The sequence below is a fragment of the Camellia sinensis genome, chromosome 5, assembly GCF_055761805.1.
Source record: "Camellia sinensis isolate YWXY chromosome 5, ASM5576180v1, whole genome shotgun sequence".
Classification (NCBI taxonomy): domain Eukaryota; kingdom Viridiplantae; phylum Streptophyta; class Magnoliopsida; order Ericales; family Theaceae; genus Camellia; species Camellia sinensis.
The window spans coordinates 99,208,399-99,227,669 of record NC_138965.1 but is presented as its reverse complement, the minus strand read 5'-3'; the positions used below and the strand labels follow the sequence as shown (position 1 = coordinate 99,227,669).

Sequence of the window (19,271 nt, the reverse complement as noted above, 5' to 3'; positions counted from 1 at the left end):
AAAACATGCTTTGATGGTATTGCTCAGAAGTTAACTTGTCCTGGCATTTCACCCTCAAAGACTTAATACTAATTTCTACAAGCAACACTGCATCATGTCCATCTACTAAAGCATAAGGAGTTACTCCTGTACTTGATCTTGGAGAAGTTCTATAAGCCCATAATACATCCAACAACAAATTATGCCAATCCCTAAGATTGCCTTTCACAACACTTTGTATTCCTTTTTTCAAGGACTTGTTAGATGATTTTGCTTGACCATTTACTTGTGCATAGTAAGGGGTGAAAGTAATAAGACTAATTCCAAATTCTGCTGTGAAAGGCTTTACCATCTTTCCATCAAATACAGTCCCATTATCTATAGTTATGGTCTATGGGATGCCAAATCTGTGGATCAGATCTTTAATAAATCCAATAACCTCAGTTTGATCCACAGCTTTATATGGTTTAGCCTTAACCCACTTAGTGAAGTAATCTGTACCACTAGAATGAAACAATGGTGCTTTGAAGAGGGTGGATGTGTTTTCCCTATCATATCCATAGCCCAACCTCTAAATGGCCAAGGCTTCACAACTATATGTAAATAAGTTATTAGTACATGCCTTATCATGCCATGTTTTTGGCAAGCCTGGCAACCTCTAGCATACTCTATACAATCTTTAAGGATGATTGGCCAATAGTAGGAATGTCTTCGAAGCAACCATCTCATCTTCACACCAGGCTGATGGGCACCACAAATGCCTTCATAAACTTCATCCATGGTTGTCAATGCTTCCTTCGGCCCTAAACATTTCAATAACAATCTATCTGCTCCCCTTTTGTAATGAGCATTACCATACACTATGTATTGCATAGATTGTAATTTGATCTTTCTGTTGGCTTTCGAAGATGGGTCAGTTAGGTACTAGATTATTGGATGCCTCCAATCTTGATCTTGTAAGTCATTATGATTGACTTCTAACACCACATTCGTTTTAGCTAAAGGTGGTATTAATTTTTAATATGTTGCTTGACCTATGTTCATTTTAGTGTCATCTCTTCTTCTGAAATTTGAAGCTTTCTGAACTACATCATTGGCTTTGTTATTCATAAACCTTCGGATATAAGTCACATTTGCTATCTAAAACTGAGAAATCAAATGTAATGCAACAATATAGTATGGCAACATGCTTGCACTTTGACATTTGAAAATTCCTTTTACTTGGTTGGCCACCAATTGAGAATCTCCAAATATATCAACTGCATGAGCTTTTAATCCAATAAGCATTTTCAGTCCCATTATTAAAGCTTTATATTCAGCTTGATTATTGGAACAAGTAGTTTCATCCACTCTGAAGCCGTGTGTGGTTTCTAACCCCTGTGGTGACTTAATTACAACACCAATTTCAATCAGACCATTGGCCTTTGACCCGTCGAACCATATCTGCCATGGCTCAACATTAATCATACCAAGTTCCATTATCTCCTGGCTTTTCGTTTGACATGGATGATCTGCCAAAAAGTTAGCCAAAACTTGTCCTTTTACTGTCTTCTAGGGGACATATTCTAGATGAAACTCCGACAAGGCTAATATCCATTTGCTAATTCTTCCTCTCAACATTGGTCTAGATAGCACATACTTAACCAAGTCTGTCGTTGCAATTACTGGGACAACATTAGGCAAAAGATAATATCTTAATTTCATTACTGCAAAGTACAATGCAAGGCCTAACTTTTCTACAGCTGAATATTTACATTCACAACAATTTAAAAACCTACTAAGGTAATAAACTACTTGTTCATTTCCTTTTTCATTGTCCTGGGCTGGGAAAGCTCCCAATGAATCCTCTGCTGCGGCTATGTATAACTTCAAAGGCTTGTTGCTCTTTGGTGGCATCAGAACTGGAGGCTTGGCCAAGTTGACTTTAATTCCTTCAAAAGCAGTTTGATGCTTTGCTGTCCACACAAACTCCTCTTCATCTTTCAACTTTAATAAAGAAGAAAATACTTTAGTTTTCCTTGCAGTGTTAGAAATAAATCTTCGAAGAAAATTAACTTGACCAAGGAACTTTTGTACTTCTTTCTTACTTGATGGAGGCTTGGCCTCAATGATGGCTTTGGCTTTATTGTGATCAATCTGTATTCCCTTCTTGTGTACTACATAGCTCAAGAAGTTTCCAGCTGATACACCAAAAGCACATTTGAGAGGATTAAGCTTCAACTTGAACTTTCTTATTCTTTTGAAAGTTGCTTCCAAGTGAACCAAGTGTTCCTCCATAGGCTGGGATTTTACTACGATGCCATCAATATAACACTCTAAATATCCTCCAATGAGATCATGAAAGATAGTGTTCATTGCCCTTTGATATGTAGCCCAACATTCTTCAGACCAAATGGCATTTTTACCCATTCAAAGATGTCAATATTCCCAAGGCATCTGAAAGTTGTCTTATGGACATCCTTCTCTGCAATGTAGATTTGGTTGTAACCAGAATGTCCGTCCATCATAGACAAATCTTGTGCCCTGTTGAACTGTCCACCAATAAGTCTACTATGGGCATGGGGTACTCATCTTTTGGAGTTGTTAAGTTCGGGTTTCTAAAATCGATGCATACCCTCATTTTACCATTCTTTTTAACCACAGGCACAATATTGGACAGCCATTCAACATATCTGGCTGTTCTAATAAAGCCTGCCTTAAGGAGCCTAAGAATTTCCTCCTTGACCTTCTGAACCACGTCAAGACTCATCCTTCTTGGCTTCTGCTTGTATGGCTTGAAATTAGACTTCAAAGGGAGCCTATGTTCTACTAATGATCTGTCCAATCCAAGAAGCTCATTATAAGACCAAGCAAAGGAATCCTTATTTTGTTTTAAGACAACCAATTACTGGCTTCTATCACAAGGGCTTAACCAAGCATTGATATAAATGGGTTGTTGTGCAGAACCTCTCCCTAAATTGACTTCTTCCAAGGGGTCTTGTACTTGAGCACTCACTAATGCTTGTATTTTAATTTTTTCTGCCCTCGAAGCAACTTCTTTGTTTTGTTCTGCTTCCACTTTCTCTGGTTCAACATTTTTGCCTTCTTCCTCATAGACAAAGTCTGTCCATAAGGCTTCTTCTTCTTGTATTTCTTGGACTTTTGTTTCGATGTCCAATGCACAGTATTTATCAAAGGTCAAAGACTTGACCTATTGTTGCTCCTGCTTACAGCCAACTACCATGGCTTCTTTCTCTTGTTCTTGAACATTCTGGAGCATTGATTTTATGTCCAACATTGAAAACATAACTAAAGCCAAGGGTCTGGCTTCTTGGATTTCATCTTCTTGCCTACAATCAGGCATCATTATCATCCTTGATGACAAAATCTTCATCAACACTCTCCTATACTAAGTGCTCCAGGTGTGCTACTTCCTTATCAGCCGTCACTTCAGCTGAACCATCAGGTTTTCTCAATATACTAAGTGGTATCACTCTTTTAGTATACAACTTGGCCTCTACAAAGTCAACACAAGCGATAAAGGGTTGAGGGTTTGCATTGATCTCCTCTGTCTCTCCATTGCATAAGGCCATCATTATCTTCTGATGTAGAGAGGAAGGAACACATTTGTTGGTGTGGATCCAATCCCTGCCAAGTAAAGTATTATACTTGGCATTACTATCAATAACAAAGAATGTCGTCATGCAATCTCTGGTTCCCACACTCAGGTTGATGGGCAAAATACCCTGAACCATCTACTTATCCCCAACGAAGCCAGCAATGGTTATGCTGGTTGGGATTAATCTGGGGTTTCCTTTTTCCAATTTCTTCAAAGAGCACTTTAGAAGCAGGTTCACTGCTTATCCACCAATACCCTGTTCATTTGTATCCCATCGAAAAAAGCCTTGATAAACAAAGGCTTAACGTGCTGTGTCATGGAAGTTATACGATACTCAAAGGGATATGAGAGATTAATACTCATTTCCTCACTCTCATCCTCAGTTTCCATTGGTGTGGCCATCTCAGACTCGTCTTGAACCATGCTAACCTATGAATCTTCACTAGAACTGGAATAGGGTCAATTTCCTGACCTTTTTGGTTTCCATCTTTATCCTGAAACTCTTGTGGCAATATATACAGCATATTCACTGACACTGGAGGAAATGAGCCAAACTGAACTGCTGGTTGCACATGTTTCTTTTTCAGGCTAACTTGTTCAAATGCTGCACTCTGGTACTTCAGTACTAATGACTTCCTTCGAATGGTCTGCTCCTACTGTTTTTTCGACCAAAAATGCCTGTTCAGTCATGAAGGCTTCAAACATCTCATCATCAGCCAATTCTTTCCTTTAGCCTAGTTCAACTTCTCCTTCTGTCTCACTATCACTTTCCATCAAGGCCTTCTCAAGACATGCTAAGCTAGATCTTTCCCTAGCTTTTAGTTCAATGTGAACTTTAGCCAACTGCTCTTTGCTGACACTTCTTTTGTTCTGATGAGCCAATTTTGGACTAGAATCTAATTTTGGACTTGATTTTCCCTCTGTCTAGCCTTTTGACTGAGCCAATGAAGAACTTTCTCCGCTTTCCTTCAGATCCTTTTGGTACTGAGTGTACCTTCGTTGGATCTTCCTCATTTGAGACTTGAAAATTACTGGAACCATATTTGGTTCCTTTGTTTTTGGGTGCTTTAGTAATACCCAATTATTTGGAGCCACCAAGGGAGGTTTAATCATTCTACCTTGGTCTTCAAAGACACTTTTCTGGGCAGGCATTTCCTTAGGCTTGTTCTGCATGAAAAACCAATCTGGAACCCCAGGTACCCATGAACTTACTAATTTAGTTGCTGAACTAGCTCTTTCTGCCTCCGAAGCCAGCTTCGAAGCTACCTGTGGAGGCCACTGCTTGGCCCTGATCTCCTATCTTAAGCCTAATTCAGGCCTTCTGTCAGGGTGGTTACCTTCTATCTTGTTTGAGGCTGATCTTGGACGCCAATCTTTGGCTCTAATTCTATAACTTGAGCCCACTTCAGGCCTCCTCTCAAGATAATTTCCTTCCATCCTATAGTAGTTGGGTGGTCTGAACTCATGCAGAGGTCTCTTACCCTTGGGTTGCACTCTAGCGGCTGGTGGTCCAACCAAGAATGGCTGTTGTTTGGGACCAGTTGGATATGGCCTCTTGTTGTAGGTACTGGTTGGTTTAGGGCTTCTCTGCACATCCTTGTAATACTGTTTTCCATCAATTGGGAGACCTTTCAACCATTTGTAACTTAACCTACATCTGGGACACATCCTTTACATGACAGCTGCCTCTAGAGAGTCATCATCCAGTGCCTTCTCACTAAAGAGTCCTTCTTTTGGTCCGCAAAACTCTGTCCACTTACTGTGAACTTCTGACATCTTTCTTGAAAGTAGTCTAGCTGGCAACATGCATCTGCATATTAACCTCCTGCAATTCCTTCAAGGATAGGTTTTGGAAGTTTGGCACACCAACATTGGTTGTAGCTTCCCCAATCTCTGGGAATGGATTAGTGTCAATCGCCATAGCATTCTTTACTTTGGTTGGGAATTTTAAACTCCCCTTTCGGACCTGTTCTTGGATACTGTCCCCAAAAATAATACAATTTTTAGTTGAATAAGACCAAAAATTATGCCATTTGCAATACATTTTCCCTTTAAGTTCTTCTGGGGAAGAGATTTTAACTCCCTTTGGTAACTTTAGGAAATTTACTACAAACAAATGATCAAAAATGTCATCTGCCTTTGTTAAATCAAAAGAGTATTTCCTATGAAGGTCTTTCTTTTTAAACTAATAGTCTATTGTAGTATCTTTATGAATTAATGCCTCACAGGTTATAAGCTCTTTTCCCACGATCTTTGCTGCATCAATCTCGCGATTAGGGTTTCTATAATAAGTCTTGTATGATGCGTTACTTCGATCTTGTTCTTCCTTAAGTAATGGTTTATATCTAAACACCTTATAGGTTAATTCCACTAAGTCTTAAAACTCAGTTGAATCAAACTTCTTTCGAAGCCTAAACTCTAAACCATTTTGAGCCAATCTCACAAATTCAAGCTCTGGTAGAATGACCCTACACTTGTTTCGTGCTCTTTTGAATCTGGCAATAAATTGAACAACCTTCTCATCAGGCCTTTGACTCAACCTTTCCAACTCTGCCATAGAAACTTCTGGCTCTGTTTGGAAGAATTGGGCATGAAATGCCTTCTCCATTTGCTGCCAAGTTTGGATAGAGCCAGGTATAAGGTTAATATACCATACAAAAGCTGCCCTAGTTAAAGAATTTGGTAAGAGTCTTAACTTCATATAATCATTATTGGTAAATTCCCCACATTGGGCTGCGAACCTAGCAATGTGTTCTACTGTTGATTGATTTCCATTTCCATGAAAGAGAGCAAAATCTAGTATTCTAAACCCCCTTAGGTATTCATGCACCCTATCCACCCATTCTGGGTATGGCTTTCTATACACAAGAGTTTGAACCTCCCGAGCCATAGGTCCACACATTTCTTTAACAATATCAGCAATTTGGTATCTAGGAACCATATTTTGTGCTTATTGGACTACCACTGGAGGAACAAACACAGGATTTGGTAGCAATCCTTGTGCTTGATGACCTCTTGGTCCATAGGGAGGTATATTTGGGACTGGCTGTCCCTGTGATACTGGCTGCTGTTGAGGGTATGGTTGATCTCTCTGAGCCTGTCTTGCAAAAGAACCTGCAAAAGGTGTTCCAATAGGAGGAACAGATGTTGTTTCCCTCCCAGTCACAGGAGACCCTTCCAACCCCCCTGGTGTGAATTCAAATAGAGGATTAGTGAACCCCCTTGTGCCAGGTATGGCTTCGAACATGGGATTTGGAAACATTCTCGTGCCATTTTCTTGTGTTGGCCCAGATCCACCAATTTGTATGGCTTCGTTGTTAGTTAATGAGACATTTTGATTTACCACAGGCCTCGAAAGAGGCTCATACCATGACTGAGGTATAAGTGATGGTCTTTCATAATTTTGATTACTAGTTTGACCATTAGTATGTCCATTACTTTGCATGGGCTGCTTATCTCTAGCCAATCTTTGCTGAGGAACATTTGAATTTTCCTCCATATGCCTCGTGCTAGTTGGTTGATGGGAATTCATTCGATCCATAAAGGATATTGCCCATCTTTATATTGTGTTCATTAACTGTTGTCCCATGGCATCTACCAAGCCTCCCCATGGATTCATTGGTTGGGCAGATGGAACAGTGGATGGTCCAATTCCATGGCCTCATCCAATATATTGAACATGTGGTGCATGTTTTGAATTGCTGGTCTATTCAACCATAGGTTTTGATGAGATAAGTGCTTCTGTAGGATGTGTTATCACGTTATTCTCTTGATTAAGTACTTCTACCTCTCCCTCCACACCTCCTTCCAAGCGTTCGTTATCTCCTTGTCTTCTACATCTAGTCATTTCAATTTGTCCCACTAGGCGTGCCAAAAAATATATGTTGGCTTTTTTGGGTTTCGAAGGTTAATAATGTAATTTTAAGCGTGCCAGCAAGGATCAATTAGTCCTTATAGAATATTAATTGCCAACCAATTATCAGACGATTGTGTTTCAGTTCTCTCAGCCTCAATGAAAAGGACTTTTGCTGGTGGCATGTTTAGGAGAATTTAGTAAATAACAACAAGTGAAGAATAATTTCAGAATCTAAATTTCATTACGTAAAATGAAAAACTTACAATGATCTGACCCAGCCTCGTAGAGGTTTATAGCAACAAGCTATTTGAAACTACTCTTAGGAATAAAGTGTAGTATAGGAATTAAAGTGTAGAAATGTAAAGAACTGTAAAAACTGGAAGGTAAAACGAAGTAAATAAATTGATTTTTTTATCTGAGTCTGGGTCATTCATTTTGGGGCCTTCTCTGCTATTTATACTTTCCAATGATAACCGTCGAGGTGGGCTTTCAACCGTCGAAATGTCCTCCCATGATTGCTGAACATGCTCTCTCACAGTCATTCGCACTACGTCACCCTTGCAGTTAGGCTTCCCTCCTGATTTTGAATTTAAACTTTGTGAGGAACCGTTAGGCCACATCATCTTGTATGTTTCCATTGATCCAGTACTACGCAGATCCATGATTACCAATGCTAACTGCCACGTGTCTGATTTCGATTGAAGACTTGAATTAACTCCCCATGTTGCCCTCATCTTGCCACGTGTTAAGCTGTGATTGGCCAATACAAATACCTTCCTTATCCATTCTATTCTTAAATATTTCTAATTTATTCCCTTTTAGCTCCCACCATCTCATGCTACGACACCCACCATCCTTCCTAGCTTGGTATTGTTGTAGACACCCCATTTTTGACCGCCCTTAAGACTTGGGCATCACTAATTGCTTACTTGGTGATGAAAGTTGTGCAGTGCAAAGGTTCGATTTCTCGGGCAAGGAGAGAGTCAAATCCAAACCTCACACCCCTTTTTGGACCAAAACTATTTTGACCAAAGATTTTAGACCTTAAAACCCTCTCTTTCAAAATATTTTTGAAAAAAAGTTTCTACGATGTTCTGACGCTCGCATTTTGTTAAATGTTGCGCTTTTCGGTAAACCGAGTAAGGGCAAAGTGGAAATGAATGAAAGAGAGATGAAATCTTTGAAAAATCTTTCAAAACACCTTGTTTAGAGGTTTGGAGTTGAAGAAAATGATAGAGGAGAGAAGAAACTAGTTGAGGAGAAGTTCGGCATAAATCCGAGTAGGATCGAAACTGAGTGGCTTCACCAAAACAGGCATAAATTTTTTCACAATTAGAATTTTGATACAAGGCTGCCACCATTGGAACGTTTACTTCCGGGGCTTCAATTTGGACACAAGAATGACTTGAAAAGGAGTCCATATGAAGGATATATGCCCATTTGAAGTTTGACATGCTGAGTAGATTTTTGCTGTCGGCTATAGGGGTGGCCGGTCGGCCAGTTGAAGTAGCTGGTCGGCCAATTAAGTGGTTGGTCTGCCACTTGAAGTAGCTGACCGACTAGTTAAGTAGCTGGCACAGATTTTTTGCAGATATTTACCTCGAGGTGTCTTCCACAAGCTCCAGCTGTCCTCTAATTAGATATTTTCGACCTTGAGCTCATTTTTGCTATATATGAAGCCATATCTCTCATTAGAGAAGGAGGAGCAATTGTGGGTGCCTCTCTCTCTAAAAAATCCTCTCTCTCTATAAAATTTTCAGAGCAAAATCTCTGCCTTTCTCTCTAGAGTTCACTTTCTCTTGCCCTTTTGTGCATGAAAGCTTAGATACACCATACTTTTGCATACACATCCTTGATCAAACTTGATCATCATTGGGCTGAGATCCCTTGGAGCCCATTTTGAGCTCTCAAAGCTAGTTTAAGCCAGAATTTTGGCCATTTTTCTGTTGTGCTTCAAGGGCAAGCACTTCCTCCTTTCAAGCTTGTTTTTGCATACTTGCTTTATCCCCATTTTTCCATTGTTTTGTACTATTTTGGGGGTGGTTTTGAACCATAAAAAACTCTGATTTTAAGGTTCTAAAATAGTGGTTTAAGCCTTGTTTGGCTAGGGGTTGTTTCCTCCCTTTTGCTCCTTGGCTTGTAAGGCCTTTTGAGCTATCTTTCAAGCTTTTCAAACAACTTTTTGGCCTTGAAACCATTGAATTCCAAACGAATTTAGTGGTAGAAAACTTGTTTTGAGGTCCCAAATAGGAGGAGGTGACCTCCCCTCCTTGTCTCTCCATGCTATGCCTAGTTAGCCTCGCAAAGTAGCATGTTTTTGTGACTTGTCTTAGCTCGGTTTAAGCATGTTTTTGCCACTAATTTTTCATGTTATAACTCTGTTTTTGGCTGGTTTGGTCACCTCTTGCATGCATCTTGCACTTGCAGTGTAAACTTGCTCACTAGCCTAGTGTACTTGATTGTTTAGCCTATTAATCTAGCATATGTATGCTCCACTCTAGCATGTTTTTGGCTTTGATTTAACATGCTTTTGGACTGTTTTAAGTGGTCTTGGTCATATGGTTCATGTATTGCATAGCTATAGTGCATGTGCCTTAACTAGCTTTGAGTTTTAGGGCCCCTAGCATGCTTTGCTTGTGATGTTTGCATGATTTGGCATCATTTAATATGTGAATGAAGAGTATATATCACTGTCATTTTCTCATAAGTATCACTCTTTCAATGCTTTCGAGAAGTTGAGCCTCATGCTTTGTTTATGAGCCAATACATGAGCATGGTTTTCTTGCCTTTTGTACCTAAGTCTTAGTAGGTTTTAGCCACTGTTTTGATGTGTTTTAAATCTGTTTTGAGTTAGTTCGACCATATGAGGCTTCCCTTGCATGGTTGTAGTGCAAGGGCCTTAACTAGCTTTGGGCTTTGAGGCTTTTAGCATGTGGCGTATGTGATGTTTGCATGGTATGGCACCATTTGGCATGCAATTTCAGTGTACATAATGTAGTCACACTCTCATATACTTCATTTCTTCATAGTTTTTGTGGGTTATGTATTATGCCTTGCTTATAGGCCAACATGTGTCCATGTTCTTCTAGCGTTTTGAGCTCCTATTTCAGCATGTTTAGACCATTATTTTGGCATGATTGAGCTCTATCCAGAGTTGCTTTGGTCATTTGTGCTATGTATTGCATGCCTCTTGTGTATTGCTCTTTACTAGCTTTGATGTTTTTGGTTCTCAACATGCTACGCTTGCATTGCTTACATGATAGAGTCGTGTGCATGCCACTTTAGCATTGAAAGATAAGCCTATGTATGTTGCATTGCATGTGTTTGGATCGGATGTTAATCCAAACACAAGGAATGTGGCACGTTTCATACTCAGAGTGATGAAACGTGTCGCGTTCCTTGGTCGCCAACCCCCTTGATCATGCATGATAGGGTGGAGGCTCTCTTGTGTGTTGTTTGTGCATTCATAAACATGGTGCAAGCTTGGTCCTCGGCCACCATGCATTGAGGTGCTTGGTTGGTGGCTTGAGAGCCGAGTGCCACGCTCCTTTGAGCTTGAGACATGATAAAGAGTGTGGCAGTGCACACATTTCCTTAGAAATACATTGTTGTACCTCTATTGTTCTCTGTTGTATCAAAACCAGTAACCTGCAGAAGAAACTAGCCGGCCGGCCAGTTTTTGTGGTTGGCAGCCACTTTTTCTGGCTGGCAGCCCACCAGTAGATTCCTGTTTTGAAGCAAAGGCATTCTGGAGATTGGCACCATTTTTAGAGACCAAGGCAAGTGCAAACAGAGGCAATTGACAACATGGTAATGGATTTTTGAGCGAGCGCCAACCAAGCATGCATTTTCAACCTCTTGGAACTGAGCTGAGGTAGTTTGATTTGTAGTTAGCTTTACTTGTTAGTTAGCTTAAATCGGTAACTCAATTAATTAATTTGTTAATTAGTTAATTGTTGTAATAATTAGTTGTAGCTAGTTATTCGTTCGGTTGTGTAATAATTAGTCTAATTAGTTTAATTAGATTAGTTGATTAGCTTAGCTTAGATTAGCTTAGCTTATTCATTCGGACCCTCCGTCGCGAGAGCAAATGTTGTAATAAAGGTGCGTGTGTGTGTACATGTCTTTCAACCCCATTTCTTTCTCCCTTTTATTTAACCACTTTCAATGGTTAGTTTTAGGGCATCTTTTCGATTAGCATACTTTATGCTTGCATGCGTGCATCATTCATTTGTCTTGCATGCACCGGGCTCAGCGCATCATTCAAACTGCATTGTATTTCAATACATTTACTTGAATACGTGTTTCACAGCATGTTATCAAGTGTTGCATTCATATGCCATCTTAGCTAGTTGAGCCTATTTTAGTTGCATTTTTGCATGCGTTGCATTAGGCATCTTGTATAGTTAGGATCATGCATTGATTTCTAATTAGCTTATGTTTTGGCTCGGAGTACACTGTAAGTGTTTACGCTTTAGCATCCTTGCATGAGTGTAAGTGATTGTCATGTTTAGCATGCTTGCCATGAGGCTATGTGCTTAAATGATTAATTGCATGAATGCCTGTGGATGAAGGCTTCATTACTTGAATTGGAGCAATTCATCGAAATACGAGTTTTAAGCCCACTTTGCGGAGTGGCAAAATCATGTTTTCAAGCCCACTTGAGGGTGGCAAATCCGTGCTTTAGCCTACTTGCGAGTAGCACTTTCAAACCATTTTCGAAAAGCAAACATGAGTTGTTTTGTTCCAATTCTCGCGATTGAGTCTACACTTGTGTGTTGTACGCATCACATAGTAAGTTAGCTTAATAACCAGATAAGAACACATGTGTTTTCAAAACAACATATCATGTTTAGTAGAGGCTGATCTTTGATCGGGCGAGCGGGGGTGCTCATTTCAGGACCTCCCCCTCTCATACCCAAGTTCTCGAGCCGAGGCAACTTTGGTGATGACGGACACGTGGCCTTAGGCATAAGTCAGGGTTTCCTAAATTTTTCAAAATAAAATATTTAGGTGGCGACTCTGAAATTTGGCAAAGTAGTCCATATTTGGCACTTTTTATTAAAATCGATTTTCCAAAACGATTTGCCGGATTTGGACTCTTTGGTGATTTATCAAACTCACATTGCATTTTGTGAGATTAGATTTAGAACTGTGACAGGAGTCCGAACTGTAGTAACTAGAACCCAATTCGCGCCTTCTCCGAAAGGGGGGCTGCGCGGAGAGAGTTCGGGGCGGTCTACAATTGTCCTCTAAAACATAAATCTAGTACCAAAATCCTATGTTGAGAGGTTAGGCTCTCTCCAGGAATCACCTTACAATCATTGCATTTTAAGCAGTCCACTTTTCTCACTAAGAAGTAATCTATTTGGCTCTTAACTGACCCACTCTTAAAGGTTATCAAATGCTCCTCCATCTTCTTATACATAGTATTGGCCACCACCAGGTCAGAAGCCAACGCAAAATCTAAGATGCTCTCACCAGCCTCATTTCTATTACCAAAACCGTATCCACCATGCACCTTTCATAGCCTAGTTTATCTATGCCTACATAACCATTAAAATCTCCACCTATAACCAGATTCTCTCATTCGAGTATCTCCTTAAGATCTCATCCATTTGCTCCCAAAAATCTCTCTTAGTCTGATTATCTAATCCTACTTGAGGGGCGTGTGCACTAATAGAGTTCACTATATTCCCTCAAATAACTAATTTAACTAACATAATCCTAGCTCCTTTCCTAATGACTGCCACAACATTCTCCACAAGACCCTTGGCAATTAAGATTCCCACCACATTCATGCATCTATCCTTACCACTATAATACAGTTTAAAACCGGTATCCTCAATTTCCCTAGCTTTCTCACCCATCCACTTAGTTTCTTGAACGCAAGCTATACTAACTCTCCTTCTAATCATAACATGTACCAACTCCATTGTCTTACCAGTTAAGGTTCCTATATTCCAAGTGGCTACTCTAAACCTATAGTCTTGGACTAGTTTCATTACTCGCGCTCATCCAGAAAAACGAGAGAACCTTTGCCCATTTTTCAATGCACCCAGGCATCAATGCAGCACCCTTTGCTCACTTTTCGAAACACCCGAAGGCAGGCGCAACGCGTCACTTGAGGGTAACGACCTAGCATTTAAACGATTCAAAGTAAGATTCATTGTCATAAGGGATCCGAGCAATTTTTTTTTTACGTGTTGGCTATCGGCTACCTAACACACAACCCTCCTCCTTAACCCAGGCTTAGGACCGACAGAGTTGTTAAACAATCCCGGCGAAGTTTTTTAGTTAATTTTATTACATAAAAAATTCTCATAAGGGGATATTTGTAATTTTCCAAACCACATGGGGCAATTTGTATTTTAAGCAAATTTCAGAGAATGTATTTGTAATTTATACTAAAATTTATCAAAAAATCTAGGTACAAATTAATACAACAAAAATTGAAACCTACGACATGTCTAATACATATTTTATCTTTGTAGACGTCCTCGAACGCCCCGGGAGGACGAGTCCCCTCGTTCCCGTTCTGTTCATATTGGGCTCACTACAGTTCAGGACTCTTAGATAGTCACGGTCCTTAATCTGAACCAAAAAGTCCAAATCCGGCAAATCGTTTTGAGAAAACAGATTTTTTGAAAAGAAGTGCCAAACTTGGACTGCTTTGCCAGATACAGAGTCGCCACCTAAATATTTTTTATGGGGGAATTTAGGAAACCCTAACTCGGTGCCAAAGGCCACGTGTCCGTCATCACCAAAGTTGCCTCGGCTCGGGAGCTTGGGTACGATTGGGGAAGGTCAGCTATGAGCCCCCCTCTCGCCCGATCCGAAGATCGGCCTCTACTAACCGTGATATCCGTTTTTGAAAACGTTATGTGTTCTTATTCCGGTTATTAGCCTAGAATTACTATGTTATGCGCACAGCAAACAAGTATAGACCAAATCGCCTAAATTGGAACAAAACATTGCATATCCGTTTGTTTGAAAAACGCTTTGGAATTTGCTACTCACAAGTAGGCTAAAATACGGATTTCAACGAGTTATCCCAACTAAAACAATCCAACCTCCACCTACAGGCATTCAAGCAGTTCATCAAATAAGCATCTAGCCTCATGGTAATCATGCTATCATGTTAACGTTCACACTCATGTGAGATGCTAAAGCATAAAGAGCTCACCTAGTACTCCGTGCCATAACAAGAACATGTTAGCAATCATGCATGATCCAAGTCCATGTTTAAATGCCTAATGCAACGCATACGGAATGTTACTAGAGTAGGCTCGGCAAGTCTATAAATGACATGTGAAAATGCACAAGCAGCATGTATTCAAGTTAGATTTGAAATACTTATGCAGTTAGTATGATGCGCCGAGCCTGGTGCATGCAAGACTAATGAATGATGCACGCATGCATAGCATAAGGTATGCTAAAGTAAACATGTCCTAATACTGACCATCAAAGCAGATAAGTAAAAAGGAAAAAGAAGTAGGGGTTAGAAGACATGCACACACGCACCCACACTTATTACAAATTTACCCTCACTCGGAGGGACCAAAAGAATAATACAAATTAATTAACCTACAAGCTAATTAATTATTACAGACCACCTAATTAATTAAGCAAATTAACTAAGCTAAGAAAGAAGTAAAGGCCTCGGGAAGAGGATCCAATGCGCGCGTGCTCGGGTTTGCTCGGAAATCCAATGCCATGCACAAGTTTGCCTCTGCTTTGACTGTTCTGCTTCTCTGAAAATTGCACAACTCCCAAGGTTGCTTCTCTGAGTGTTGTGGAACACCACTGGCTGAATGGGATCATCACCGGCCATTTTGAAGTGGTCATCGACCATCCATTGAGCTCTCGGCCAAACATTCTTTGCCGATCGGCACTCAACACTGCCGGCCGACCAAATCTTCCTGCTGAATCTGTTTTGACAGCAGCAGAGGACAGAACTTGGCATGACAATGTATTTCAAGCAATGTATGCACCGATCACACCCCTTATCATATTCATGAATCAAAGGGATATCATTCTCGATTCTCGGATCACCAATTGCGCATTTCCATGCGTGATGGCCCAAAGAATCAAGTGTGCATTTTGATTTCAAATGAAATGCAATGCACATAAACAAACCAAGGGGCTTTCAACCTCTATCATGGCTTGATCAAGAGGTGAAAGATGCATGCAAATGCAATGCAACCTAAGTATGTTAACTAGGCATGCAACATGAGCATATGGGAAGCATGCAAGGCATATAACAAGCATGCAAGTTAAATGAGCATACAAGGCACAATGTCAACACACAAGCATGCAAAACATATGGCATGCTAAGCAACCAAAACAAGGAGGAGAGTACGTGCCAAATGCAAAATCATTTCAACATGCAACAACATGTCATAAGCTAAGCATGCAACAACATGCCAAAGGGTGGACTTGAACTAGATTAGGCTGCCCTTAAACAAGCCTAAAACAGTGGCCAATACTATGGAAATGATAACCAATACACACACGCACATGCATGCAAATGGGCTAACACTTGAACATCAAACAAGCAACCTTTGAGCACACTTAAAGGAAGGCAAACATGGGCATATGGCATATATCATAAGCTTTGAAATTGCATGAAAGAGAGGTGCCAAACCAAGTAATCAAAGCAAGAAAAGTATGCAATAATGGTCCAAGTGTTTAAGGCAAGCTAAGGAGGTATTGAGCTACCCTTAGCAAAACCGAACCTGGCATGAATTAAATGATCAAAACAAAGTTTTAACATATTAAAACAAAGCCTAAAGACCACTTAGATGGCATCTAAATGACATAAATTCAAGGGCATGCACAATGACCAAACATGGAGCATAAGGCACAACCTCATAAGGCATCAAAGGCAAGCATACAAGCATGTTATAAGGACTAAAATAACATGGAAAGTGGTTCCAAACCACTGAAACACTGCAAGTAATGCATGCTACACACTCACACAACCAAGGCTAACAAGCCAAAATGCAAGGTGGCTATACTAAGCATGTGATGGTCGACCAAAACAACCAAAAATAGAGCTTAAGCATGCTAAAACAAACACAAAAGCTTCACAAAGCTTGGCCAAAATCATGCTAGAACAAGGACCAAAACCTAAAGCATGTTAAGACCTAAACATGGCATTACAAGGCATGTATGCTAAGCAAGCATGGTGTACCAAAACCAACTAAAAATAGAGCTATGCCATGACATAATAAGCATAAATATCAGTCAAGGCATGGCCAACATGAACCTAAACATGATGCTCACTAAAGAGGCAAAAATGGCCCTTTTCACGGACAACAAGGAGAGGGGGTAGCCCTCTCCTTCCTAGGACCTCAAGGCACCATCCTCACCTCGGCTGCAAGCCTTGCCTCCGGACTTCCGGGCTCTTTTGTGCTTTGCCTCGGTTTCCGAACCAGGCTCTGTTTTCACTGTTTTCTCTTACCGAAGGGAGGGAGAGGTCTCGTAGATCATCTCTCAGTGGCCGTAGGCTACGTTTCGTGGTCGTAGGCCATTTTACCCTTTTGGAGCCCGGTTTCAGATTTTTTTCAGGGTCGTTGGCCGCGTGCCTCGGTTCGGGACCGCTTAACCATCTCTGTTTGCTCCGGTTTCTGGCATACATCTTATTTGCTCCCTTTTGAGGGACACTGTGGTCCGAGAGACCAACTTCGTGGTCGAACACCACTCCCGATGCCTAACAGTCAGTTTTTGGGACCTCGGACTGCGCGTTTCGGCCCCCGAACCTTCGTTTTGCATCGGTCTGAGTTCATTTTTGGCAGGGACCTCTGTTTCATTGCTAGGAAGGTCATAGAAGGGTGGGAGGCCAGTAATTGTTCTGTCAGCCAACTTTATCCCTTCTTCACCCTCCGTCGCCCGATTTTGTTCACTTCAAAGCCAATGTTGACCACCCTTGGGCCATTTTCTTGCGCCCTAAACCCCATATTTGTGATGTACACATCTGGGAGGCCACCAATATTTGGTGGCAGGCCAGTAATTCCTTTTGAACCTTTTGAACCCCTTCGAAAAGTGGGTTGTTCTCTCTCCTGGTTCACTTTCTCCAGTTTTTGACCACAGGGTTGTGTTGTACACACATGTGAGGCCCTCTTTCTGTGGTGGCCGGCCATTAAATCTCATTGACCGTTTTGACCCTTGGTCGGCCGGCCATGGGAGGTAGCCGGCCGGCCACCTGCAACCTCAATAACTGGCCGGCCAGAATCCTTACATCAGGTACAGTGCAGACACACCCTCCTTTTCCCCCCAGATTCTGTATCCGGGGGGCTGCATTTTGGAGGGAAACTTGGTTTGTTTTCCCTCCATTTTCCCCCCCTTTTTGCCTTTATAACAGCAGCTCCAGCTCTGTTATTAGGGTTACAAAAATCCCCCCTAAGCCTCTTGCATTATATCCCTCTCCCTCTCTATTTCCAAGCAAAAAAACCCTTAAGTCCTACACTCATTTCTTCACCAACCCATAGCCCCACCCTTCCATCCTCCATTCCAGCAGCTGGAGGTTGTTCTTCAGGGCCTAGGAGTGCTGCAACTCAAGCCAAGAGTTGCCAAAAGATTGGTCTACAAGGGTAAGCTCCATTTCCCCCTTTTTGGTCCATATTTTGCATACTTTCTTAGCGATACTTGCTTGCGGTTTTGGGCTCCGAACCTAACTGGAACTAGGCTTATTTTGAGCTATTTTTCATCTTTGTTTAAGGGTATTTACCTGTTTGAGGTCTTCTTGTTGCACTTGCTTCATTATCTCCCTTGTATGCCATCTTCTTGTGTAGTGTTTTTGGCCTACGTATAAACTGTTTTGAGCTCTGTCATAAACTGAAAAGTGGCTTATTTTGAGCCTTTATTCAGTATTGTTGAAGGGCTCATTGCTGTTTGAGGCTTTCATTTATCACCTGCCTTTATATCTCTCTTTTGGCCATATTTTTGCATGATTTGTTAACCTCTTTTGCTTCCATTTTTGGGCTCTGGTCAGAACTATAAGTGGCTTTATTTTGACCCCTTCTTCATGTTTCATTATGGGTATTTCACTGTTTGAGACATCCTTTATATACTTTGTGTTATATCTCTCTTTTTGGCCTTATTTTGCGTAGTATTTTAGGCTTCCATGCACACTGTTTTGGGTCTGGACATCAACTGTAAAGTGCAATATTTTGGGCCCCTCTTCAACATTGTTGAAGGGCCCCTTTGTGTTTGATGCCAGAAACCACCACTTGCTTCTTTGTCCCTCTTTTGGCCCATTTCTTGCATGAGAGCTTAGCCATACCTGTGTTGGTTTTTGTGGTTTGTTGTAAACTGTAAAAGGTCATATTTTGGGCCCCTATTCAACATTGTTGAAGGGACCTCAGCTTTTTGGGGCCTGAAGCTGTGACTTGCTTCTTTATCTCACATTTAGGGACATTTTTGCATGCTAGTTTTGCTCTATTTGTGTTCATTGTTTGACCTTGATTAGAACTGTGAATGTGCTTATTTTGGGACTTCCTTGAATCTGTCTTCACATGTCATGATCAAATAATGCATGCTTGATGTAGCTACAAGCCATTTCATGTGCTTAATCTTGCATTTCGGGACCATTCCTTGCATCGGATGCCCGGTTTTCATGATTCGGGGCTGTTTTGTGTCGCATTTCAGTGATGAAATTTGCATGCTAGCATATCATATTTCATGCCTTGCCATGTCTTGTTAGAGTGGCATTCGGTGCCTTAGGGTCGGTCCTCAGTTTGCGTGCATGTGTGCACGCATTTCGAGCGTCTCATTTTCATCTGATGGCCTCTTATGTGAGTGTGACTGAGGTCCACTTGTGTTAGTGTAAGTCCA

At 41.0% G+C, this 19,271-nt stretch overlaps 1 protein-coding gene across 1 annotated transcript in view; it reads right to left on the bottom strand.

Moving 5' to 3' along the window:
- Positions 1–5,369: 5,369 nt before the first annotated feature.
- Positions 5,370–19,271, bottom strand: part of LOC145791557 (uncharacterized) — a 29,313-nt gene continuing 15,411 nt past the window's right edge. Inside the window, exons 3-5 of the mRNA XM_082871918.1 lie at positions 6,692–6,763; positions 6,319–6,481; positions 5,370–5,556 (exon numbers count right to left, since the gene is read on the bottom strand). Of these exons, the coding sequence (XP_082728044.1) occupies positions 5,370–5,556; positions 6,319–6,481; positions 6,692–6,763 (422 nt within the window). The remainder of the gene's footprint in view (positions 5,557–6,318; positions 6,482–6,691; positions 6,764–19,271) is intronic.